This window comes from Chiloscyllium plagiosum, unplaced genomic scaffold (genome assembly GCF_037043375.1).
Source record: "Chiloscyllium plagiosum isolate Xiang-an unplaced genomic scaffold, Cpla_swu_hap1 HiC_scaffold_6, whole genome shotgun sequence".
NCBI lineage: Eukaryota > Metazoa > Chordata > Chondrichthyes > Orectolobiformes > Hemiscylliidae > Chiloscyllium > Chiloscyllium plagiosum.
In genome coordinates, this window is record NW_028270144.1 from 107,322,907 (window position 1) to 107,349,230 (window position 26,324).

The 26,324-nt window shown below is 39.9% G+C and overlaps 1 protein-coding gene across 1 annotated transcript in view; it reads left to right on the forward strand.

Moving 5' to 3' along the window:
• Positions 1-683: 683 nt before the first annotated feature.
• The window catches only part of mrpl48 (mitochondrial ribosomal protein L48), a 35,727-nt gene continuing 10,086 nt past the window's right edge, over positions 684-26,324 (forward strand). The window contains exons 1-6 of the mRNA XM_043692194.2: positions 684-771; positions 2,548-2,603; positions 11,634-11,671; positions 17,952-18,037; positions 20,311-20,480; positions 24,938-25,040. Coding sequence (XP_043548129.2) covers positions 751-771; positions 2,548-2,603; positions 11,634-11,671; positions 17,952-18,037; positions 20,311-20,480; positions 24,938-25,040 — 474 coding nt within the window. The 5' untranslated portion in view covers positions 684-750. The remainder of the gene's footprint in view (positions 772-2,547; positions 2,604-11,633; positions 11,672-17,951; positions 18,038-20,310; positions 20,481-24,937; positions 25,041-26,324) is intronic.

The window sequence follows — 26,324 nt, forward strand, 5'->3', positions numbered from 1 at the left end:
GGGCTTTTGCCCGAAACGTCAATTTTACTGCTCCTCGGATGCTGCCTGAACTGCTGTGCTTTTCCAGCACCACTCTAATCTAGACTCACATCTATGATTACCCTATTGATCAAGAATCTCAGTCATAACTATATACACACGACCTTTACCAGCTCCGATCTCTGTGGAAAGTAGTCTGAAAGACTCTCAACCCTCAATCAGAAATTATTTCTCATTACTGTCTTAAATTGGTGTCCCTTTATTCAGAGCCTATGCTCTCTGTTCCTCGCCTCTCCCATGAGTTCAAACATCCTCGTAGCATTTACCCTGCCAAGCCCCATAAGAATCCTGCCCTTTTACCTGCTTTATTCAAATAACTGTGCCACAATGTGAGTGGACAAGGTGGATCCGCGAAATCCCAATTGAGGAGCCACTCCCTTGAACAGATAAATTCAACTAATTAAATTGGTATTTTTCTCTGAAGATGATGCATTATTAAAGGTAACAAGGACTAAACATAACTATCCAATACATATTTGTTTCCTCCACTGTATTTGTGTCTTGTGATTCGATCTAATTTCTCTCTCAAGTATAGAATTAGTTATCTATAGATAGATAGAAAGATTGTTCTCCTGAAGCTGAAGGCACTGGAGCCGGAACGCGTGTGCTGTGCGTTTTGTTGTTGGGGGTGAGAGTTTACAGAGCTCAGTGGGGGGAAGGGGTTGGAGTACTGGACCTGAAATGTTACTTTTATTTCTGGCCGGCTGAATCATGAATACTGTCGTAACAGAGGTGATTCTTTTTTGTTGTTGTTTAAAGCTATGCATAAATTTATATAAAGGATAGTTTCGGGATTGTTTTATAACCAAGCCGTGGTTGTGCTGTGATCGATGCTGTCGGTAATGGCAGGCCACTGGTTGGTGCTCAGTGGGTGATAGGGACAGAGACACAGACAAACCCAGCACGACTGGGAATTCACTGAAGGAATAACAGCGAGGTCTGTCTCTGCATTGTCAGCAACTTGTGAGACACCACCCAGTCCTGTATAAACACGCAGAAGCCTGTAAGAAAAGTCATTTTTTCAGTAGGGGAAAAACAACGTGTTTATGTGGCACCGGTCAGGGGGACTGGTCAGCTCACCGTGCTCACGGATGATGAAGTGCTTTAGAGTGTAATTACTTGTGATACAGTAAACCGAAGCCAATTTGTGTGCACTACACTGTTCTTGGAAGGCGGATGATGGTACTAGGTGAATTGTTCCAGCAGAGAGCTGGTGTTAACACTGCTAAATGGCCTCCTGAGCCTATGATGATCCTTTGATTTCTTCCAGTTCCCATAAACAGCAGAAAGATATCAATCAGATAATATTCATTGTTGGATGGGACATGGGGAATAACTATACTTCAGTATTGGAGAGAGAGTAAAAGGGACTTCATTTTAACATCTTATTCAAAAGATGACATCTCTAACAGTGTGGCACTCCCTCAATATTGTAATGAACATAGACTAAATATTTATGTTAAAGTCTTAAAACAAGATTTGAACCCATAATTTTATGTCTTAGAGGTGAGAGTGGGGCAACTGAACCAAGCTGGTAGTTATGAGGAGATCTTTATTGATTTTATTTTATTTGTCCATTTCACATATTGAAAATTTGCTATCTTAACATTTATGTACATGAGTGATATTCAGTTTAAACTTTACATTGGTACCAGCGCATTCAACAATAGTAACTCAATGGATAATGTTATTTTGAAGATCAATATTCTTTATTTTAACAGGATAAGCAAGTTTTGTTTCTGTTTTTCTGTGCACTGCATAATTATAACGCATTTCTTTAGAACAGGTATGTAATTGGCTCTCAGATTTCATTACACAAGAAAAGGAAAATAAATTATTTTGTTGCCTAATTTAAATGATCAACTCTACTTATTTGAAGACTGAATTTGAGTAGTTGAGCTGGAGAAAGGAGTGAGATTTTGGGGCTCTGCTGGAGAGTGACAGAAACTGTATTGTTGGCCTCACTGCCTTTATAATATGGTGGAAAATTCAACCAGAGTTGGTCAGCCATGTAGGACAAAGTGGTGAGTCTGTGGAATTTGCCACCACAAAAGGCATTAAAATCCAAAATATTGTATGATTTCAAGAAGGAGTTGAATATAGCTCTTGGGGCTAAAGGGATCAAAAGATTTGGGGAAAAGCTATTGATAGTCCGTCTATGATCGTAATGAATAGCAGAGCAGGCTAGAATGGCTGAATGGCCAACTCCTATTCTTCATGTTTCTATGCTATTAATTGCTGCTTGAAGTGGACGGCCATAACAGATGGACACCAGAATGAACTTCAATGATTACTAGAGTGAAACAGGCTATAGGTGTAGCCAAGGCTCCAACATGAATAGTCACTTGAACAGGTGCTGGGTGACTGCTGCTCATGGGAGAGAATTTAGTGTGGAAAGAAAACCTTTTCTTCTGTATCATACCAAGTATAAATGTATTCAAATTGATTAGCAGCAGGAGTTTTGATTTCACTAATTCCTCATTATATATTCTCACATCTTGTTTGCAGATTCTGTGTGTAAGAAATGTAATGTTCTTAAAACAAGTTGCACCGACAGTCACCAGGTAAGGATAAGTGGAAACACTTGAAGCCCATAATTTCTTTTATACCCCCATCCTACCAAGAGTAACTTTTATTCATTCACAAGAATGAGGACTAGACAGGTAGTGCAGGAACCTTCTGTGGCTGTTCCTCTGCAAAACAGATACCACATTTGATACTGTTGGGACGAATGGCTATTACTGCTTTCCTCTAATTGGCCAAATTGTTTGCACCATGGTTGGCTCTGCTGCACAGGAGAGGAGAAAGTGTGGAAATGCAGTTGTTACAGGGGATTCAATTCTAAGGAGAATAGAGAAGCATTTGTGACTGCAAATGAGACTCCAGAATGGTACGTTCCCTATCTGGTGCTAGGATTGAGCATGTTTCAGAGTGATGTCAAGACATTCTGGATTGGATGGGTGAACAGCTGGTGGTCATTGTACACATTGATACCAGTAAGAGGCATAAAAAGGAATGAACTTCTAAAAGCCAAAAATAGGAAGTTAGAGCATTGGGGAAGCTGGGAACATTTATAAAAGGTTACACTTAGGCAGGACTGAACCTGATGTCCTTATGGTGAGTATTTGTGGGTGTATTTGGAACAGGTTTAAACTAGACTGTCAGGAGGATGGCAAGGGAAAGAGGGGGGAGAAAAGGACCGTAAAAAGTAGAAGTGGTAGATAAGATCATAAAAGGTGAAGCACGAAATTATCTTTCAAAGCAAAGATTGGGTGATTGAAAATGGCAAAAAGACAAATCTTCTTGCATGAAGCATTCGGAATAAGTTAAACTAACATTGCAAATTGAAGTAAATGAATATGATCTTAAATTGTGGAAGCATGGTTACAAGGAGATCAAATCTGGAAACTTAACATTCAAGGATAAATAACCTTTCAGGAAGGAAAAAATAGTGGGATAGTACTGTTAATAAGGTGAAACGAGGACAGTTCTGGGAGATTATCTAGGCTCGGATTATGTAAAGTCCATTTGGCTGGAGGTAAGAAAATCTCTGGTAGGAATAGTATAGAGGAGAGAATATAAAATCAACAAATAATAGAATGTAAAAAGAATACAGCAGTAATTATGGGTGACTTTAATCTTAGTGATGATTAGGTTAATCAAATATGGAAAGGGTAGCTACATCAATGAATTCTAGAGAATGGGAAAGTATTCTAGAGAAATGTTTTGGAGCTGACTAGGGAACAGGCTATCTTGGATCTGGGAATGGGTATGAGGCAGACTTAATAAATTATCTCAGTAAAACGTGCCTAAAGGAGTAGGGGCCAAAGCATGACTGAATTTAATATTCAGATTGAGTATGAGAAACTTGGATTGGAAGCAACTGTTTAACTTAAAGGGAATTGCAATAAAATGAGAATAGTGTTAACTCAAATGGACTGGATGGATCAGTTAGCAGTGACAGAAATTTAAGGTGATAATTCCTGAATGTCAGCAAAAATTTATCCCAGCGATAAACCAATAATGGCTAACCCAGAAAGTTAAAGGAGAATATTTAAATTGAATGAAAAAAGCATGTAAGGTGGGGGGGGGGGGGCCAAAGTCAGTAATAGCCCCAAAGATTGGGATAAAAACAGAGGCCAGCAGAGGAGGATTAAAAAGGTAATAAAGAAAATAATCCAAGAGGGGCAAACTTGCAAAGAATATAAGAACTGACAATAAGTTTCTTTAAGTATATAAAAAAGAGTTCAAAGTGTATATAAGTCCCTTTGAAAATGAATCTGGGAGGTAATTATAGGGAAGAGGGAAATGGCAGAAGAGTTAAACAGATATTTTGAATTAGCCTTTAGGGTGGAAACTACTTTAAACATCCATCACAATCACTAAAAAGGGGTTTTGGCCGAAACATTGATTTTTCTGCTCCTCGGATGCTGCCTGACCTGCTGTGCTTTTCCAGCACCACTCTAATCTAGATTCTGGTTTCCAGCATCTGCAATCCTTGTTTTTATCTAATAGTAGTATTAGACAAACTAATGAGCCTAAAGGCAGATAGGTCCCCTGACCCTGATGGCTTACATCCTAGGATCTCAACAGAAGCAGTTGCAGAGATGATAGGTGCTTTGGTTGAGATTTTCCAAAAATACTCAGGTTCTGGAGAAGAATCAGGATTGGAAAACTGCTAAAAAAAAAAAGGTTGGGAGGCTAAAAGTGGGTAATTGTCTGTTTAACCTAGTATCTATTGTGGGAAAAACATTTCAATTATTAAGGACATAATAGTACATTTGGCAAATCCATCTAATCCAGCAGAGTCAGCATGGTTTCATGAAAGGGAAAACATGTCTGACTAATTTATTAAGATTTGGAGGTGCTGGTGTTGGTCTGGGGTGTACAAATTAAATCACACAACACCAGATTATAGTCCAACCGGTTTATTTGGAAGCACTAGCTTTCAGAGCATTTCCCCTTCAGGTGGTTGTGGCATATAAGATTGTAAAAAACTGAATTTATAGCAAAACTTTTTAATGGGGTGTAACTGAAATTATATAGAAAAAGACCTGTTGTTCAAGTCTCTCATCTTTTAGAATGACCGTGTTGGTTTCAGTCTTTCATATGTAAATCCCAGACCTTTTGCAGTTACATTCTCAAGTGAACTTTAACAATAGCTACCATGTCTGTGCAGATACTTTTGCTCACAAACTGCATGAATCCATGTAAGATTCTGTAAATCCGTTTTTTAGAAATAGAATCAGTCTGACTGATGGGGCACGGGCAGACAGACTTTAACCTCACACCTTCGATGCATTATCTGAGCTGACATGGCACCTATTGTTAAAGTTCAATTGAGAATGTAACTGCAAAGGTCCTGGAATTTACATGTGAAAGAACTGAAACCAACATGGTCATTCTAAAAAATGAGACTTAACAAACAATCCAGGTCTTTTTTTCAATATAATTTCAGTTGCACCACACTAAACCTTTTACTATAAATTCTGTGTTTTATGATCTTATACTCCACAACCACCTGATGAAGGAACAGTGCTCTGAAAGCAAGTGCTTCCAAATAAACCTGTTGGACTATAACCTGGTGTTGTGATTTTTAACGTTGAGTTTTGAGGAAGTCTCAACCAGAGTAGATAGAGGGGAATCAGTAGAAATATTTGAACTTTCAGAAGGTATTCAACTAGGTTGAACCTCTCAAAGGTCAAGTCATAATAACCCATGGTGTTGGAGGTAGTGAAATAGCTAATGCATAGGAAATTGAGAGTGGGGGTATGGTATTCTTTTTCAGGTTGGCAACCTGTAACCAGTGGATTCCAAAGAGATAAGTGCTGGTACTATAACTATTGATAATATATATTTATGACTTGGAAGAAGGAAGCAAATATTGTTATGGACTAGGCCAGACCACTCAAAACTTAAGCAGGTAGCCCAGACCATAACTTTGCAATCTGTTTTGGTACGTGTACCGTGAAAATTACCCAGAGTAAGTTAGCGAGGTTGACTACCAGGTTTAAAAACAGCCAAAACTTTATTCACAAAATTACACAATGAAACACACAGAACAGAATAAAGAACCCGTACAGAACTCAGTCTATCCAAACTAGACTTAATTATGCTGTTCTGAATACATATCAGTCCCATTAAGCAAATCCCCTTGGAAACCAGTATAACTGAATGGAACAGATGCTTGCAGGTTGAAGTTAGAAGGGCAGAGAGAGAAAGAGTTTGTTTCCACACAGCTGACTGTTGAACTCCCAACCAGTTCTGGACTGGACTAAACTGCTCAGCTGGAGAGCTGACCATTCCCCTTTCGTTATACAAGTCATCTTTAAAGCAAGATCACTTTGGCCTGAAGTCTTATCTGTTTACATATACACAAAAGGCCTCTCAATATCCTTTAATCTCTGTACCAAACCAGAGTAATGGCACTGAGAGCAGTTTATTACCCCTCTGGGGGGGAAAAAAACCAAGGACGTAGTATCCTTGAGAAAAGGAACAGCTATTAGGAAAAAAACAGCTCCGTGACAATATCCTGTGGCCAAGTTTGCAGAGGACTCAAAAGGGAGAAAGACCAGTTGCAAAAGGGATATTAATGGGTTAATTAAGTAGGCAAAAAGTTGGCAAATGGATTGATGTGTGAAAGGGTAAAGCCCACTTTCGAAGGGAGAACGAAATAAGAATATTATTTAAATGCAGAAAGATGCAGCATGGAATGATTTGGGGGTACTTGGGCATGAACACAGGAAGCTAGCACACAAGTACAGCAGAAAATCAAAAGGCTAATGGAATGTTAGCCCTTCTTTCAAGAGGGTTGAAGGATGATTATAAGGAAGACTTACTGCAACTGTTCAAAGTGTTGTGAGCAGTTTGTCTCTTTTTAAATAAGGAAGGATGTTTAATTGTTCAGAAAGGTTCATTTTAGAATGCCAATCCTTCCATATTAGGGATTGACTTGTGAGCAAAGGCTATACTGTTTGGGACTCTGCTTATTGGAATTTGGAACATGAGAAGTGATCTTGTGTAGGATTCTGTAGGGGCTTGACAACAAATGCTGAGAGCATATTTCCCTCGTGTGAGCATCTAGAACCAGAAGGCACAGCCTCTGAATAAAGGGGCACCAATTTCAGACTAGAATGAGTAGGAATTTCTTCTCTTGTAGATAGTCTTTTGAACTTCTTGCCATGGAGAACTGGGGGCAGAGTCCTTGTGTATATGTAAAGCAAGGATAGGTTCTTGATCAGCTTGGGAAGGGGCAGAAAAGTGGACTTGAGGAATGTTCAATGGTGCAGCTGGCTCGAGATGCCAAAGGACCTACTCCTGTTCCTATTTCTTTTATGATTATATCGTCTACCAGCTCATTTTTATCCTAATTGCTGAAGAAAACACTTGTTGATTCGGGAAACCTAGAAATAAAACTAGGCAGTACAGAGCCTCCATGACTACACATGACTCAATAAGGTCATGCCTGATTTACCTCTGTTCCATGTTCCTACCCTAAGCAAAGCAAGTTGTTCATTTAATGTTGGGGGGGGAAAAAGCACTAAAATAGCTTGTCTGAGTACAGCAGGACTGCTCAGTGCTTTACACCAAAGTAAGTACTTTTAATTGGTGTTACTTGTAATAAGGGAAACAACCAATTTGTGCACAATACTTCGTTGAAAGAGCTGGTAGAGACAACGGTATGATCCACTTCAGTGCAAAATTCTAAGATTCTCTGTTTGCACGCTCTCTCAAGCCACAATATGATAATGACCAGATGATAATTGGCCGGCCTACTAAGGAACAACTGTGCCATTTGAGATGTCAACTGTTTCTTTCTCCAAAGATGCTGCCAGATCTCCTCAGTTTCTCCAGCATTCTTTGTTAACTCCCTAAGTCCTGGAAGGATGAGAGCTACAGGTGCATGAGAACACCATCCCATGCAGGTTCACTTCCAAGCCCCACATTTTCCTGACTTTAATGGAAAATAGGATGGGCAATACATATTGCCCTGATCAGTGATGCCCACAGACCATGAATGTATTTTAAAAAAAACATAAGTTGATGGTCTTGAGTCTCTTTCTTGTTTCTGGATTAACAAATGCCAGTGGGCAAGTAAAGCCTGTTTTAAAATCTACTTGGAGATAGTGAGAACTGCAGATGTTGGAGATCCGCATGGGTAAAGAGTGCAGCTGGAAAATGCACAGCAGGTCAAGCAGAAGAAGAGGGCTGTTGATGTTTCAGGTCAAAACCTTTAATCAGGACTGGGGAAGGGGGCTGCAAAGTAAATGGTGGGGGGTGGCTGGGGGAGACATGGCTAGGATGGCAACAAGTGGATGCAGGTGGGGATGTCTGTGATTGGTCAGTGGGAAGGGTGGCAATGATGGGTGGGAAGGAAGTTGGACAGGTAAGGTCAGATCAAGGGGGCAGGGTAGTGAGAGTGGGAGGGCTAGGCCTGGGATGAGGACGGGTTGGTGGCATTTGGAAGCTGGTGAAGTCTGTTAAGGCCATATAGTTGTAAGCTCCTGAGGTGGAAGGTGAGGTGTTTTTCCTCCAGTTTGCATGTGGCCTTGTGTTGACAGCGGAGGAGGCCCGGAGGGGGAGTTGAAATGGATGGCGCCTTGGAAGGTGGGGTTGATTGGAGCAAACTGGAGGAAGAATCAGTGCTCTCAGTTCCTCTGACTGAACTCTGACATAGACAGCATGTATTGGGCTGTAGTCTGTCTCTTGCGTCAGGAGCATTTCCTCCTTTTCCAGTGTTAATAGTATCAAGGCTGCATCCATCTCAGACTCTGACGTTTCCTCAACACTAGACAGAAGGGGAGAACAGGTTTCTGACAGGCCCTCTGGTTGTTTGACCAGAGATTTGCATAGCCATAGCAGTACATCTGACTCTTGTCTTCTCGCAATTGTGAAATGAATGCTAATGTTGCATTTCCCTTCCTAACTTCCAACTGAACATGCATGTTAACCTTAAAGGAATCTTGAACTTCCTGACTTCCAAGATTCAGATTTCTGAAGCCTTTCTCCATTTAGAAAATAGTTTATGCCTCTATTCTTCCTAACAACGTGCATTATTACACACTTTCCCACATTGTATTCCATCTGCCATTTCTTTGCCCACTCTTCTAGCCTGCCCAAGTCCTTCTGCAACCTCCCTGTTTCCTCAACACTATCTGTCTCTCCACTGGTTTCATCTGCAAATTTTGCTACAGTGCCTCAATTCCTTCATTCATGTCATTAATCGATAATGTGAATAGTTGTTGTACCAACATGGACCCCTGTGGCACTCCACTAATTGCCAGATGCCATCCGAAAAGACTCATTTACCCACACTCTGCCTTCTGCCAGTCAGCTAATCTTCTATCCATTCTAGTACTTTGCCTCTAACACCATGGGATTTTATCTTCTTTATAAAGTATTAAAGTTGTACGATATGGAAACAGACCCTTCGGTCCAACTCGGCTATGCCAACCAGATATCCTAAATTAATCTAGTCCTGTTGCCAGCATTTAGCCCAAATCCCTCTCGATTCTTCTTATTTGTGTATCTATCTAAATGCCTTTTAAATGTCGTAATTGTACCAGCCTCCACCACTTCCTCTGGAAGCTTATTCCATCCATGCACCACTCTGTAGAAAGGTTGTCTCATGGGTCCCTTTTAATTCTTCTCCCTCTCTCCTTAAACAGCAGTTTTGAACACCCTTACCCTAGTGGAAAAGACCTTGGCTATTCATTGGTCACTGCCCGTCATGATTTTATAAACCTTTTATAAAGTCACCCGTCAGCCCCTGATGCTCCAGGGAAAGTAGCCCCAACCTATACAGCCTCTCTGTATAGCTCAAACCCTCCAGTCGCAGCAACATCTTTGTAAATCTTTTCACAACCCTTTTCAGTTTCACAACATTTTCCTGAGATCAGTGAGACCGGATTTGAATGCAGTATTCCAAAAGTGGCCTCACCAATGTCTTGTACAGCTGCAACATGAGGTCTCAATTCCTGTACTCAATGCACTGACCAATAAAGGCCAGTGTACCAAACACTGCCTTCCTGTGACTCCAGCTTCAACGAACTATGAACCTGCATTCCAAGGTCTCAGTTCAGCAACACTCCCCAGGCCAATACCACTAAGTGTATCAGTTCTGCCCTGACTTGCTTTCCCAAAATGCAACAGCTTACGTTTATCTAAATTAATCTCCATATGCCACTGCTCAACCTATTGGTTCATCTGATCAAGGTCCCATTGTATTCTGAGATAACCTTCTTCATTGTCCACTACACCACCAGCAGTCTCCTGTGCAGCAAACTTTAAAGGCTTTCTGGAAATCCAAATAGTTCACATCCCCTGGCTGTCCTTTATCTAACTTGCTTGTTCATATTATATAGGAGAAAATGAGAACTGCAGATGCTGGAAAGTCAGAGTCAAAAAGTTTGGTGCTGGAAAAAGCACAGCAGGTCAGGCAGCATCTGAGGAGGAGGAAGTCCATGTTTTGGACATAAGCCTTTCACCCCCTCCACATTCTTGAAACGTCGATTCTCCTGCTTCTTGGATGCTGCCTGATCTGTTTTTCTGGTGCCATGCTTTTCAAATTTGGTCATATTATATTACAAGCTAGCTTATCTTCACATTTCATCATCTTCCTTCTTATTGCTTTATTAATTATTCTCTGCGTTTTTTTTTGAAAGGCTTCCCATTAATTTTCACCAAATTGAATGTTTTTTCTTTTGCTGACAACTCTGTTCTGAAGAAGGATCACAGACCTGAAATGTTAACTTTGTATTCTTTCCACAGATGTTGCCAGGGCCTGCTGAGTTTTTTTTTCAGGAATTTCTGTTTTTACTTCTAATTTCCAGCATCCACAGTTCTTTCAGATTTTTTTCCTGATCTGTGCAGGTCCCAATTTCCACAGTACAAGTGCCAGTGCTCTTGATACTGGAACCCACTTCTCTCATATCAGCCTTTGTACTGCACATTCAATTCTTTCATCTTGTTCATCTTATACCAATTTGCAAGTGACTCAGGCAGAGGTCGAGAGATTATTGTGCTTTGTAGTTTAGCACCTAATTTCTCAAACTCCCTCAGCAGAAGATCTTTCCTAGTCCTACCTATGTCATCAGCAACAATATGGACCACTCCCCTTATTCCTACACGTTCTCCTCTACTCCCACCCCCGCACAGATATATCCAAGATCAGATATAGCCCACTGCACTTGTGCTGTTGGTTACAAAAAACATGTTGATCCTCCTATGTTAGGATATAAGTAGAAGAGGGTAAAGTATATAACAGTAAATGGAAAGTTGAGGATAGATGTCCGGAAAAACTTCAGCACCAACAAGGAATGGGGTGGCTCCAGATGGTTGGTTGACGTGATCAGAATTAGAGTTTTTCATTGTTCTACGTGGATGAACCAAATATACATTTCATGCATGCCATATTTTCTGTGAAAAAGCTGGCAGCATTTAACGATGCAGGCTTGAGACACCAGCTGCCCTTTGTTATAATGCAAATCTCTCCATTGAGATTTGCAATCAACTTTTTTCATTGGTTTGTTAACTAGCTGACCGAGAACTTGATATTACAAAGATGGAATTTAGCTAATCTGTTTCTTTTTTAGGTTGGCTTCCATCAGACAGCTTCTTTTATGGTTTACAGGTAAGAATACCTCTCTTCCTTGCAATATGTAATCTTGCCAAAAAAATTCAACTTGTAAAGAGATGGTGCATATGTTTATTTAAATTTTTATTTAATGTCCCGTTGTGATGCGTGGGCCACAGCACTTACATAATCTTCCAATTCCTCCCTATGATCTCTCGTTCCATTTACTCAGGCCACTGGGTCTGACAGCAGTTCCCTCCGGTTGCGTAAGGTGCTCGATTATACTTTAAGCAATTCATTTAGAAACTGGAATTATTTTTGTAAATTGGAGAGAGGTTAATATTTAAAAAAAGACAGCAAATCACAACCAATAAGTTATAGGTTAATTAATTTAACTTCAATTAATTAAAACCTGTGAGGCATCATTCGATGTACTCTGTGAGACCACTTGGACTTGGTAGGTATTATTAAAGGAGAAAGTGAGGTCTGCAGATGCTGGAGATCAGAGCTGAAAATGTGTTGCTGGAACAGCGCAGCAGGTTAGGCAGCATCCAGGGAACAGGAGAATTGACGTTTCGGGCATAAGCCCTTCTTCAGGAATCCTGAAGAAGGGCTTATGCCCGAAACATCGATTTTCCTGTTTCTTGGATGCTGCCTGACCTGCTGCACTGTTCTAGCAACACATTTTCAGCTAGGTATTATTAAAGACTTGCAGCATGGCTTCTGGGCATGTTGTTGGATGGTGATGACAGCCATTTGAATTTTCAGATCTTGAAGGTGCTGTTTAATCTTTATACAACAGAGTGTTGGAAGCAATTTTTTAACCTTTCTTGTAGGTTCAGTTCTTCTTTAAGGAAAGATTTTTTTGTACGGTGATTGGTCAAGTCTCAGAAGGAATCAGTGTTGGGGCTGTTGCTCCCCATGAACTGCATTAATGTTTCAGTCAGTGGTGTTACTGAAACTGTGCAGAAGTTCATGGCTTACAAAAAGATGAGTTTTGATGGGTCAGAGTTTGCAATTTGATCTAGATACAATGAAGGAAATAGACCTACATCTGGCCAATGTCTTCTAATGTAGCTGAGTACAGTGTAATGCATTTTGTTAATATCAAGTCATGTATATATGATATTAAGTATGGAGTTGAAGTTTGTTTGCAGGAAAAATATATCAGTAGCATTGTACAATTCTCTGAAGTCATAAAATCAGTTCCATGAGGCCCATTGCAAAGTCGGGTAGAAAATAAATGATCAGGAGGTAATATAGGTACAAGTTTACTTGATACAAGGTAGAGTACAGCAAAGGTTTATATGATCGAGTTTATGGGATTATGAGATATTGAGCCAGGACAATATTGAATACTTGGGTCTGGAGATTATAAAGGTATAGATGAGTGTTTCAGTAGTGATGAGCTCAAGCAGGATGGTGATAGAAATGTTAGAGGTGGGAGGGGAAGATCTTGCGAAAGGAGTGGATGCACAATTAGAAACTGATCTCGGGATCAAATCTAAAGCTAAGTTTGGGAACCATCTGGTTCAGCAACAGATAGTAGCCAAGGAGAAGGATAAAGTCAGTTGCTAGGGAACAACATTTTTGGCAGGGATTAAAGACAATGTTTTTCTAGTACTTGGAGGAAATTTCGGTTCATCCAATGCTGGATGTCAGACAAGCAGCATGACGAGTCAGACAGTGGAGAACTGACAGAGCTGGATATTGTCAATATACATCTGGACTGAAAATGTGTTGCTGGAAAAGCACAGCAGATCAGGCAGCATCCAAGGAGCAGGAGAATCGACGTTTCGGGCATGAGCCCTTCTTCAGGAACCTGAAGGATTCCTGAAGAAGGGCTTATGCCCGAAACGTCGATTCGCCTGCTCCTTGGATGCTGCTTGACCTGCTGCGCTTTTCCAGCAACACATTTTCAGCTCTGATCTCCAGCATCTGCAGTCCTCACTTTCTCCTTGAAGAATGTACATCTGGAGCCTGACATGCTTTTGGATAAAGTTGCCAAGGGACAATGTGTCTGAAAAATAGGAGGGTGTCCTGGTTAACTGGACAATGGTGGAATCATTGGAGGAAGATGGTATGATTAACCATATCAAAGGCAGTAGCTGCAGTAGAATAGGTTATCTGTTACAGTCACATTGGATATAATCGGTTGGTATTGTTTACCTGGACACTCAACTGACAATCAGCTAAAAATCCATAGGTAGAAAATTGTCACCAATAGGTTTCACTTTGAAACTATTAACTGGTGGTGTACCACAGGCATGAGTTTAGCATCTTTGCTATATGCTACTTGAATTGAAAGCCTTTATATGTGTTGGGCAAATGCATTTTAAGATTTGGTGTTGGGTCAATTATGAATGCATGATTACTCCTCACATATCCTTGCATAATTGAGGAATGAATGGGTGTTTAGCTTTATAATGTTTAACTTGGAAAAGTAGTGCTATACAAGTGGGAAGGTATACAACCTACAGGGAACTGATTTAAGTCAGTGATGAGAGAGAAGTCTGGAGTTTGTAACCCTTTAGTTATCTCCAGGTTTGTTGCCAATCATGTGAGGTTAAAACAACAATGTTCTACATTACATACCCAAGACGATGTAAACTTTTTAAAAATTCATCTGTGTAAGACCTTAGGTGGACCTCCATTAGAATATTATGTCCTGACTCGCTGTCCTCCTAGAGGATATTTTGAGGTTTTGGAAAGACTGCAGAAGGCACTACTAATTGCTGTCTACAGCATCTTATGTGGCAGATTGACTGAGTTGAGCTTCTATACTTCAGAAAGGCTTGGCCTCGTGCCATTTGATCTAGATTTATGAAATAATACAGAGACTAGATATTTCAGAAGGGACATAAAGCTAATCCATGTAATTACATGCCAGCAGTAGACACAATTTGTTAGAGCTTTTAGTTAAGATTGAAATTACCATTTATCCAGTTAACTGAGAACAGCAGTCAGCACACATTAATGAAGAATGTCGTCTTATGAAATAAATCTTGAAAATAATCCGTCAAGGAGATAACGTGAGAGGGAGCAGTTCAGTAGACAGCGTTCACTTAGACCAATTATCTCAACTGAATAGCTCGGGAGCATCAGCGGTCACGTTTAAAGTTACAGAAGGGCAAGACTAGATTGGATGCTCCAAGATATGTAGTTTCCCTGAAATATATACTTGGAACTGATTTTAAATTCAGAAGGGAATTTATAGTTTAAGCCCGAAGAGCGTGGTGCTGGAAAGCGCAGCTGGTTAGGCATCATCTGAGGAGCAGTAGAATCAACGTTTCGAGCATAAGCTCTTCATCAGAAATTAAAGCTGTTGGGCAGACATGAGATAGAGTTGGTTTTCCCAAAACAGACTGATTAAAAGTAGTTGTTTTAACTACAAGTGATTGATTCCTGTATCTGGAAGTGTGTGTGAAGGGCAAAGGTGCAGGGAGGGGGACATGCATTTTTTTTTAGCAATGCCACCCAAGATCTCTTTTTAATTTAAAAAATAGATTAACTTTTAGTGCTTTTATTGTCAAGACAACACCACAGTGGTGACAACGCAGTTGTTAACGCCTAGTGACTAACTACTGAGATGCTAATTTAACTTCTGATGTACTTAACTCCTGGGAAAAGAACGAATGCAAGTAATGTTACTGCAATAATGCACTTACAGATGCAATGTATTCTCTGGAGTGAGAGTTCTGGCTCTGAACAGCAGGAAGAATAAGTCAGCCATAGAACCAATTAACAAGTCATGTAAATAATATTCAATGTATTCTGCTATTACCTACTATCAACTGCGATCTCAAATTTTATTTTGCATGGAAATGTTTGGATTAGATGAGGCATTTTAGGTCTAATACCCTAATAACCAATTTAGTTCCAATCCGAGGAATGCAACTCTTTTTAAGCATTTTAATTTATTCAGAGAATGTGGGCTGGCCCAATATATATTGCCCATCTTTAATTGCCCTTGAGATGGTGTGGTCAACTGCCTCCTCAAATCACTGCAGTCTGTTTGGTGTAAGTACATCAACAATGCTGTCAAGAAAGAATTTAAGATTTGATCCTTTCACAGTAAAGGAATGATGTTCACACTTGACTGTGCTACACACTTTGACACTTTTGATCACCTGCAAAGACTTGTTATTCAGCCTGTCGACCCAGTGCTCACATCATTTATACTATCTTTTGACACTTTTAATTATCTGGAATTATCTTGCAATTATCTCTCTGCCTATAAATTCTGTGCCTGTCCACTCCCCTCCATTTCACCTACAAAGGAGCAGCGCTCCAAAAGCTTGTGATTTCAAATGCAGAGGAGCCTGATTATCCAAAGGATACGGGCAGGGATATTTCGTTCAGATAATCCAATATTGGATAACATTGTTCAGTCAAGCATCGGGATCTTGCGATCTTGCCGGATAATCGAATGCTAGATAATCGAGGTTTCCCTCTAAACCTGTTAGACTATAACCTGGTGTCATGTGTCTTTTGACTTTGCCCATCCCAGGCCAATACCAGCACCTCAACGTTATGGCTCTTCATAGTAGTTAGCATGCTGGCACTATTCACATTGTATTTGGAGTGGGTTACACCATGTTGAATTGGAAATGATTTATGATATTCAGACATATTCAGGTGGAAAGAAATTGACAAGAGAAAGATATAGGTTTTTGTGCTTTTTTTTTTAAACTGAGTCTGCCTATCTGATGGAACTCAGATTTCAATGGACATCAGTGCGTGGAACCTGGTGAAATGGAGATCTTAGTATGATTTCTCCTCAGAATTATGTTGCCCCATGATAATTTGATTTGCATGAAGGTGATCAAACAGTAGTTGACCAGTTTGATGAACATCACCATGCTGTACTCACCTAGTTCAATTTAATTACTCCATCTTACCATTTCCTTTTTTTTTTGCCTCTCACATCATTCTAGTCAACCTAATTACGTATTTCAGCCTCTGCCCTCAGTTTGCTTCGTTTTCCTGCATCCCTCTGGTCTGAACACTCATTTAGGGTTTAAACTTCAGTCTTTCCCAGCCATCTAATTCTCATTTACCTTTATTACTACCATCGCAAAATTATTTTCTTATTTTCCATTTTTGTGCATTATGGTATACTGGAGCATCAGACTCCTGCTGTTATACCCATTCCTCCTGTATTTTTGCTTTTGGGAGGCTTGGCTACCTTCTCTAGTAATGATGTGTCCATCCCCAAATTATTAACCGACCCATTAACAAACATGTTTAAGTATTGTTAGACATTTATACTGTTAACTAGCTTCACAGTTCTGCTGCAGTCCTGTAGAACTATTGTAGCCATCAAATTATTTATATTTTAAAAAAAAAACTTTCAATTCAATTCCAAACTATTGACATCTCTTTCACTGTCAGACACCAATTGAAGCATTGCATGTTAGGATTTACTTTTGTTTGTGAATCCAATTTTCAATGTTCATGGTTTACCTCTTATCCACTTATTTATTTAATGCTTGTGTATTTGCATCAATCTGTAAATGATTCCCGTGTAATATATTTAGGCTATTCCAAAATACATCTAGACAAGATTATAGAATCAAAAAGTTAGGGAACTAATAAAATAAGTAGATTCTAAGGCTGGTAGATTATTTGTGCAAACAGGTAAAAACAATGACTGCAGATGCTGGAAACCAGATTCTGGATCAGTAGTGCTGGAAGAGCACAGCAGTTCAGGCAGCATCCAAGGACCAGCGAAATCGACGTTTCGGGCAAAAGCCCTTCATCAGGAATAAAGGCAGAGAGCCTGAAGCGTGGAGAGATAAGCTAGAGGAGGGTGGGGGTGGGGGAGAAAGTAGCATAGAGTACAATAGGTGAGTGGGGGAGGAGATGAAGGTGATAGGTCAGGGAGGAGAGGGTGGAGTGGATAGGTGGAAAAGGAGCTAGGCAGGTTGGACAAGTCCGGACAAGTCAAGGGGACAGTGCGGCGCTGGAAGTTTGAAACTAGGAAGAATGAGGGAAGGGGAAATGAGGAAGCTGTTGAAGTCCACATTGATGCCCTGGGGTTGAAGTGTTCCGAGGCGGAAGATGAGGCGTTCTTCCTCCAGGCGTCTGGTGGTGAGGGAGCGGCGGTGAAGGAGGCTCAGGACCTCCATGTCCTCGGCAGAGTGGGAGGGGGAGTTGAAATGTTGGGCCACGGGCAGTTTGGTTGATATTTGTGCAAACATGCTATTGTTAGTTTTTTAAAGTGATCTCTATTGCTTTGTGCCACTTTGCATTGACCCTCTACTGTTATTGTGAGATAAGCTATCTCAGAAGTGTGACTTGATATATTTTAATCAAATAAATTCTACATACACAGGTAACTGCTTAACCAGCAAGAGACATTACAGGTCAATGCCCACCCATGGGATCGGGAGGTATAAATACTTACTGCCAAAAGAAGTGGTAAGTAATGTTCTATTTGTGTGACTCAATTAAATTTAACACTGAGGTAGTGCAGAAATGATTGATCTCAAAACTACCAATCCACTTGCGTTTAAATAAGTGAATTTTATGATAAATAATATTTCATATCAGGTATTGATTTATTTTCTATCCTCTTAACTTACTGCCATTTTCTTCCTTCCTCTCCCAATAGACTGAACTCTTAAAATCTCACCATTGTTCCAGCAGCCTTCCAGATCATCTTTCAAATCACCTAGTCATTCTGGAAGGTGCATACCAACTGTCAGTTTGGATGGAGGACGTTATGTACCATTCTAATTGTTTTCACCTGCCATCCACACAAGGGTGTCTTTTATGTGGCTCAGTTACATAATGTCGTTAGCAAGAATGAGTCTTTATTTTGTCCTTCAAATTTTCTGTTCTCACAAAAAATGGAATTTGCACTTATCTAGTGCCTTTGATGGCTTCACAGTGTGCTGAAATTCCTTATGGCCACTTAAGTATTATTGAAGTGCAATTTTAGTTTTGAAGTGCAGCAGGCAGTTTGTATGCAGCAAGGTTCTGATAACAGTTAACATTTTAGGACTGAGTTTGCACCAAAGCCTTGAAGTCACAGAACTGAAATGTTAATTCTGTTTCTCTCCACTACCTGACCTGCATATTCCCAGTGTTTTCTGTTCTTGTTTCAGCTTTCCAGCATCTGTTATATTTTGCATTGGTATTGAGATTATTTCCTGCGTCATATATCTAAGTTGTGGTTGACAAGATTTTCTATCACAGCAACTTTAAATTTGTTTATGCCCAATGTCTATAAATTTGCCTGTGTCTTTAAGCAGGAGTTATTGAAATGGCAATCATGAACAGAAACATCATTGAATTTCTTTTTTGTTCCTTTCCCAGTTATCAGGTTTGGAGGTAGTTTATAGTACTCACTGTAATTCACAGCTTGACTGTGATCATTTAATCCAGCATCAATTCACAATTATACCTGGAATCTTCCTGAGTTATCTGGCTCAGGTTCATACCAGGAAGTACACTGACTCTTTGAGGAATATATAGAAATTTTGTTTGGAATTCATTTTGCTTTTGAGACTTAATCTTGCATCGTAGACCTAATAAATAACCACAGACTTGACATGAATAGCTGTTGTAGAACCAATGGCTGGTAACATTTGTCCTGAATACGAGTCAGGAGATACCAATTTTGTGAAGTTAACAAGTTTCTTGTGTTTTGGAACTGCCTTTAATGTAAAATAGGAGTCATCTGACCTATTCTGAAGTCTGCTTATGAATTGGCTTTGGTCTAGAAGTCTAGATTGTATTACTGAGTTGGTGGTTTATGATGTGTGTTTATACTTGGACTATATGGCCCAGATTTTGCGGAGTGGTAGATGGAATCCAGATATGGATGTCCCACCTCCCATTTCTGACACCCAGGCTTCTTGGTGTGTTGAGCATTTGAATAAAATTCTGCAACTTCAACAATATTCAGGCCCTCCCTACCCTCTGTCTCCATATAGAAACCAACTAAGCAGTTATTTTGGATAGAGGATTAAGACCGTGAAATGCATTATCTTATTTAGTGATTGAAGCAGAGAACATGCCAACTCATTTTCAGTCTGTATTTTTTTCTTCCCCTAGATGAAGATGAACTACTTACTTATTGGTCTTTGGAGCAGTGAAGACTTTGAAAGCACCAAGTGTGCATAAACATGCTGTTGTGCTGTTTAGCTGGCTAAACTCAAAGTTGCCAGCTTAAGGAACTTCCCATTGTTGAACCAACCAGGGCTCCCTCTATGTAGTGATATTGGGTTGGAGTGATTATCTAGAACACTGAGAGCCTGTAATTCTCTAAAAGATTTTCAGTTTGAGGTTTTGGAGTGTCTCTGTACAACAGACCCTACATACACACACGTAGATAGTTGAAACTCTTCCACAAACAGCAATGGATGCAGAGTCAAATGTGAAGGTCAAACTGAATATAGATACATTTTTATTAAACAAAGGGATAAATTAGGGAATATGTACCAAAGATAGGTATACCACCATATTTCAAGGCCAACTTAAGATGGGCAATAAATGCTAACCCAGACAGTGGTGCCCATGTCCCACAAGTGAATGAAGTTAGGCCAAAGATTATCTATGATCACGTTGAATGGTGGAACAGGCTCAAGGGTCTGAATCCTGTTCCAATGGATTAAGCTATCATGATTTTGATTATCTTTAAGTTTTAGTGTCAATTATTTTAAGATTTTGACTGATATTTTTAACAGCCACGGAAGAAAAGAGAGAAGCTACAGATGAAGCAGCTCAAGCCTGGAACTGACACAGAATATGGTGTCTTAAATATCCAACTCACTGGCTATGATATGACACTTGTAGAACACTACAGTCAGTATATACACCGCCTCTGCAATCGACTGAAGATCAAAGTGGAGGAAAGGTGAAGAACAATTCCAAATGATGTCTTCTGTTTAAATACAACATGCATTTTGCATTGCTTTTAACATCGATAAATGTACAAAAGTAGCTCAAACATATGTGATCATCGAAACTGAGATTGAACCAAGAGAGTAAACAACAGCTGGTCAAAGAGTTTGATTTTGATGATAGGACAGTGGAGTTTGGGATATCAAAGGTAGACTTTAAGGGTGCAGTTGAACTTATTGATTACTGCAAAGATATTGCTAATAATCTTCTGGGCTGTCTGGAGCTTTTAGTAGGAAGGGCACAAATTTGATGGAAAGGAGAATTTCCATTTTCCAATGGTGGATTAAAGTTTTGCTACCAAATTCTCAACCTTTCAGGCAGGTTGGCTTTCCTGTCCTTCATAGTCAGGGACTTGTCTTTTATTCATTGGAATATTATGGACACCCAGCCCATTGGAAGTATGTTCGCAGGTGCATTCTTAGCAAAAATTGGGAAACATGTTAAACTGTATATATGATGTATGTACCTGGTGGGGTAAACTTGTTCATTCCAGTTCTAGTGAGTACAAACTTCTTCCATTACTTGGCTCCTACATACCCAAGTCATTTCTTTGCACAATAAGCGATGACTCAGTGAAGCTTCAATCAGCTCATGAGAAGTTCAGTCATTTACAGTACTTCAACGCTGACTGTGTAAGGGCTGAAGGTTGACCAGACCCACCAGCCTTTCCAAGTCAGCTAGCCATACTGGCTTCCACCAGTGAACCTGACCGGAAGAAAGCAAGCAGGGTTCACCTGAAAAGTGGTAGTTTCAGTTTCAACAGGAAAAGGGTCTAAATTGAAAAGGTTCACAGAAAGTTGGATGGGATGAAAAGGAACAGTCAAGAATGAAACTTAAAGGACATTGTTGTTGCGGTCATTGAAAGGATTCTGGAGAATGGAGGAAGCAAACGGAAGTGGGGGGAAAATCCCATTGATTTGAGCAAAGGAACAACAGAAGTTGAGAGCTGCATGTGAAGGGTGGGGAACACAATGTGACCAGTCTGCTGGGGAAGGAGAATGAGTTGGTGAACTAAATAAAGGAATCAGTAAGATAAGACTGGGAATGAGGAATTTGATCGAAGTGGGATTGGAGAAGAATATCAAGTGGGATGGTGAAAGGGCTGACGATCTCACGGAGATTGTAAGAGGATAGAGGGGATGCCACAGAAAATTAGTTACAACGGGGGAAAGTAAATCCGAGAGGGGGAGGATAGAGGGAAAAATTTAAGGGAGCAGTTAGAACCATAGCCTTTCTCAAAATAGTATTTTGACAAAGATCTCACCGAGAATGTGCAGTACAAATGGAAGACCTCCAGATTTGTTTGCATATGTTCCTGCATGGCATGAACACATCCAACTGAGGTACTCGAAACAGAAACTGAGTGATTTTATTGCATGAGCATTATTAAGGCTTTCCATTGATGGAAAGCAAAATAAGTGAATGAACTCTAAAGCAACATTGCAACCATGTCTCACCATTCATTAACATTTCACAAGTAGGGAATCTAAAAATCAACAGTAGTGGTGATGGTGCATGGGTGATTATTCCACATTCAGCCATGCAGGAATGTTCACATACCATGTACAAGAAAGTTAAGGACATGGAAATAAAATTTAATTACAGATTGTAGGTTCAAAATGTTGTAGTGCTGTATCACTGTGGATAGTGGAGGCTCCAAGAGTCAAGTTGTATTCCTTGCATGTGGCAACTTTACTAATCATTCATGACATGTGGGCATAGCTGACTGGGCCAGCGTTTATTGCCTGTCCATGGTTATCCATGAGAAGGTGATGAGGAGCTGCCTTCTTGAACTGCTGCAGTCCATGTGCTTTAGGTAGAGCAGCAATACCATTAGGGATAGAATTCACATACTGTACAGATCAAGTTTAATCAAGGTCTTGCTCATAACAGAATAAGGAAGAGGAAATCTAGTCTTAAGTCATGGAGGATGCATCTTGCCACATAGAACTGTTTGTAGGGTAGGATCTCACCCAAGACATGCTAAGAGCCCATAGGTTAGCTTGACTGTCAAGATCTCAAATTGATAAACTTTCATCTCATTCCTGATACTTCTTGACTGATCAATATTTGCCAGACAGTCATCCATGTTAAACCAACAGCTGTGTGAGTTTTCAGTAAGGTTGAGATGAATAGTGAGTTGAAGAAAAATGGTGAACGACACCAACACTAAGCTCAGGGCTACAACTGTGGACAAGCAAGCAGCACATGAAGAAGGTAACCAGCGTCTTAAGCATCATTAAATGGTGTACTGAGGTTGTGCGGTTACCAGCAGAATGAAAGGTAGTGTCAGAGGCATCTTTGCATGATTAGCTGGAATGAAATGACAAACATTGAATACATATGAGGCATCTGATAGAGATGCCTAGCATCCAGTCTTGTGTGACAGTCCACTACAGTGGCACACTTATGTTAATTCACACTCATAGAAGCCTGTAGAATTGAGTAGGCTGTTTAAAGTTGTGGACTGAAATGAGAGAGAACTGTTTCTAAAACTAGTGTTTTGCAAAGTTTGCTACATGTTTTGAAAAGCACATAACTTGACTCTCTCATGTCAAACATAATTTAAGCACTGCTTATACAAGCAGTTATAAAATTTAGGTTGTGGACAAATTGAAATGAACGGCTTCTGTATTCAGGTGGTGTTTTGGTTGGCAGTAAGAAATTGATTGGTCTAAGGACTAGTGACCTGTTTTGATGGAAAAGGCCTTTTGTTTGACAACTCTCTCCAATAGATTGTTAGTTTACTAGAAACCTTAGGGCTGGGAACCAGAACAGAGAAAGAAGTGATCTGATCTCCTCCATTACAGGAGTTGTCTGTTCTGTGCCATAAGCTACTTTTAAAGCTGAAGAAAAGCAGTTCATCTTTCCTTGGTTTACAGTAAACTGTAAATTTTAATTAATGCATAGTGATCTTTCACAAGTGAGCCAGCCATGCTATACCTCTTGCAAACCAGTGGAAGCATTTGGAAAAGCAAAGTCAAGAAGAAACCTTTTGATCAGCAAAAACCAACTCTACAGATCTTGTGAACGACAATGACTAAACTGCTTTTTCAGTTTATAATCCATCCATGTGTGTTTTTTTACCGTGTGCACATAATGGGGAATTTATAAGGGAATTAGAGTTTTAACGAGTAGTGTTATGTGCTGGTGGTTTATAAATGTTTGCCTGTACCTAGAGTCTAACTGCTTATACTAAATAGCCTTTTTTTTTCCAGTCTGCCTATAAAATCTGACTTTCTACCAGTTTGTCAATATGCAATGAGCTGAAAAGAATGTTACCATATAAGAAAACGCTGATGTGGAGGTGTCGGTATTGGACTGGGGTGGACAAAGTTAAAAATCACACACCAGGTTATAGTCCAGGTTTATTTGGAAGTACAAGCTTTCGGAGCGTTGCTGCTTTGTGAGGTAGCTAGTGGTGGGGGGGGAATGCAGGATCGTAGGATATGGAATTTATAACGAAAGATTACAGTGTCATGCAACTGAAATGATATATTGAACAAACCTAGATTGCTGTTAAGTCTTTCATGTTTTAGAATGGTTGAGGCCATCCTCATGGATACCGAACTTGGCTATAAGCCTCTGTTCAGCCAGTCTGCATTGTTGCATATCCCAAAGTCCACCTTGGAGGACGTTCACTTGAAGATCCAAGGCCGAATGTCCCTAACCACTGAAGTGTTCCCCGACTGGGAGGGAACATCCCTGTCTGGTGAATGTTGCACAGTGTCCATTCATCCGTTGTCATAACGTCTGCCCCGGGGCATCCTTGCCTTCAGCAGATGAGATAGATAACGTTGGCCGATTCACTAGTACCTGCCGCATCAGTTGTGTGATACTATGATCTTTTGCTATAAATTCTGTCTCCTATAATCCTGCTCCACTAGCAGCGCTGATGAAGGAGCAGCGCTCTGAAAGCTTGTACCTTCAAATAAACCTGATGGACTATAACATGGTGTTGGATTTTTAATATGAAAACCCAATAGAGAGACCTCTTGCTTTAAGGACCCATCCCACTTTCATACTTTTTTTTAAAAAAAAAAGCAAGATCTCCCCCCCCCCCCAACCCCCATAGTAGCAAATTGAGGACCAAAGACTGGCATTTGGAAGTCTGCTAACATAACTATTGGTCAGTGGATTTAAGCAAGCTGTCAGGTAAGGGTTAAGATGCTGTCATTTTAACTATATGAAGAATTGAACTGTAAATTCCCTGATATCCATCCTCATGGCCATAAACAGAATCACAAATGCTTCAATATATGTCTTTCACTCTTATCATTTCTCCTCCCAAAAAGGCGAGTCAGTGATATTAACACACACTTTCATATCTGTTCTAGTATTTATTTTGCATGTTCAATTTTATTGAAACAATAAAACAAGTACAAGTGTTTTTGTATTTCTTTCCCACAGCTATGCAATACCTACAAAATCCACTGAGATCTCTGTGCTGCAGGAACAAGGAACTAAGATGAATGTGGAAGGTGTTGTTCACTGTCATGAGAGAATTGTACAGGTATTGTTTGGTTTCCCAACTTGCAGTTCTAAAATGTTGCTTTTACTCCTGATTTTTAAAATGCCTCCTGCACTATGTAATTTTTAGTGCACAAGATAGAAATGAATCTTGCTCCTGGGCTATGCTTTAGCCACTTCTAAACACTGGCTTTACAGAAATAGTCCTGGATATTTTTTTAAACCCTTTGCCATCAAAAAATGGTGTGTATGGAAATGCTTAGTCAGGTATATACCACATGGGAATTGTAAGCATGAATTTTTTTTCAGCCACTCAGTGGTAGAAGTTGTATGTTCAAGTTATATTTTAACATGAAATTTCAAAGTAATTGGACTTGTTGCTTTTGGTACAGAGAAAATCAAGATTTAAGTTGATTGTAAATGCAAATTTTAAGAGGTTGCCAGATGCAGAGGCGTTGGATGTCTACTGATACGAACCCAGGTCATTCATTTAGTCAGTCTGGGAATGAAGAGGAATAAATCTGCCTATCACTGAAAATCTGTTGGCACTTGTCCTTCCCATTCTATCTAAATGTGAGACCTAAACTATGAACGGTCATGCCAAGAAGATCAAGCGCTTTCACTTTATGCTTTTAGAAGCTTCTCTGGATTAGGTTGCAAGACAAAATAAAAGACACAGATGCTCATCCAAGCTGGATAATCAAGCATCCACACCATATACATCTAGTCACAACTGAAATGGACTGGTCATGCAGCCAGAGTACTTGACATTTATTTACCACAGCAGATCCTCTATGGAGCGCTTAAGTCTTGAGTGTAGTGTATTACGCTAAGGAAATACTTCAACAATACTGGCAGCTTCATTTAGGATTTTTGATATTGACTTTGAGTCCTGAGAGAAGTTTGTGTAGGCTTGTAGCATCTGGAGTAACCACTTATAAAATTGGCTCAGCATCTGTGAAAAGCAAGTGTGTGTGAAAGGCAGACTAAAATAGCAAGGAGAGGAAATCCCAAGATAGCAACTGTAGGGACCAGCATTTTATAAAAATGATAAGATATCAGATATTATTTCTTTATTTTTTCTCATTTTTGGTTAGAAACTGAGAGTTGATGTTGAACTCTGGATTTTGATCAGTATCTTGATGAAAAATGAAAAGAACAGACAAACCAATATGTTTATCGGAACTGATTAGATTAATTATTATTCTAAGAACACGGCACACATTCGGCACCAGAGATATATTCTGTTCAAGTTCTGGCAGCTGCCTGCCTGTTAAATGTGTCAGTAAATAGGAGGCTAGTGACATCCAGTCAAACAAAGTGAATG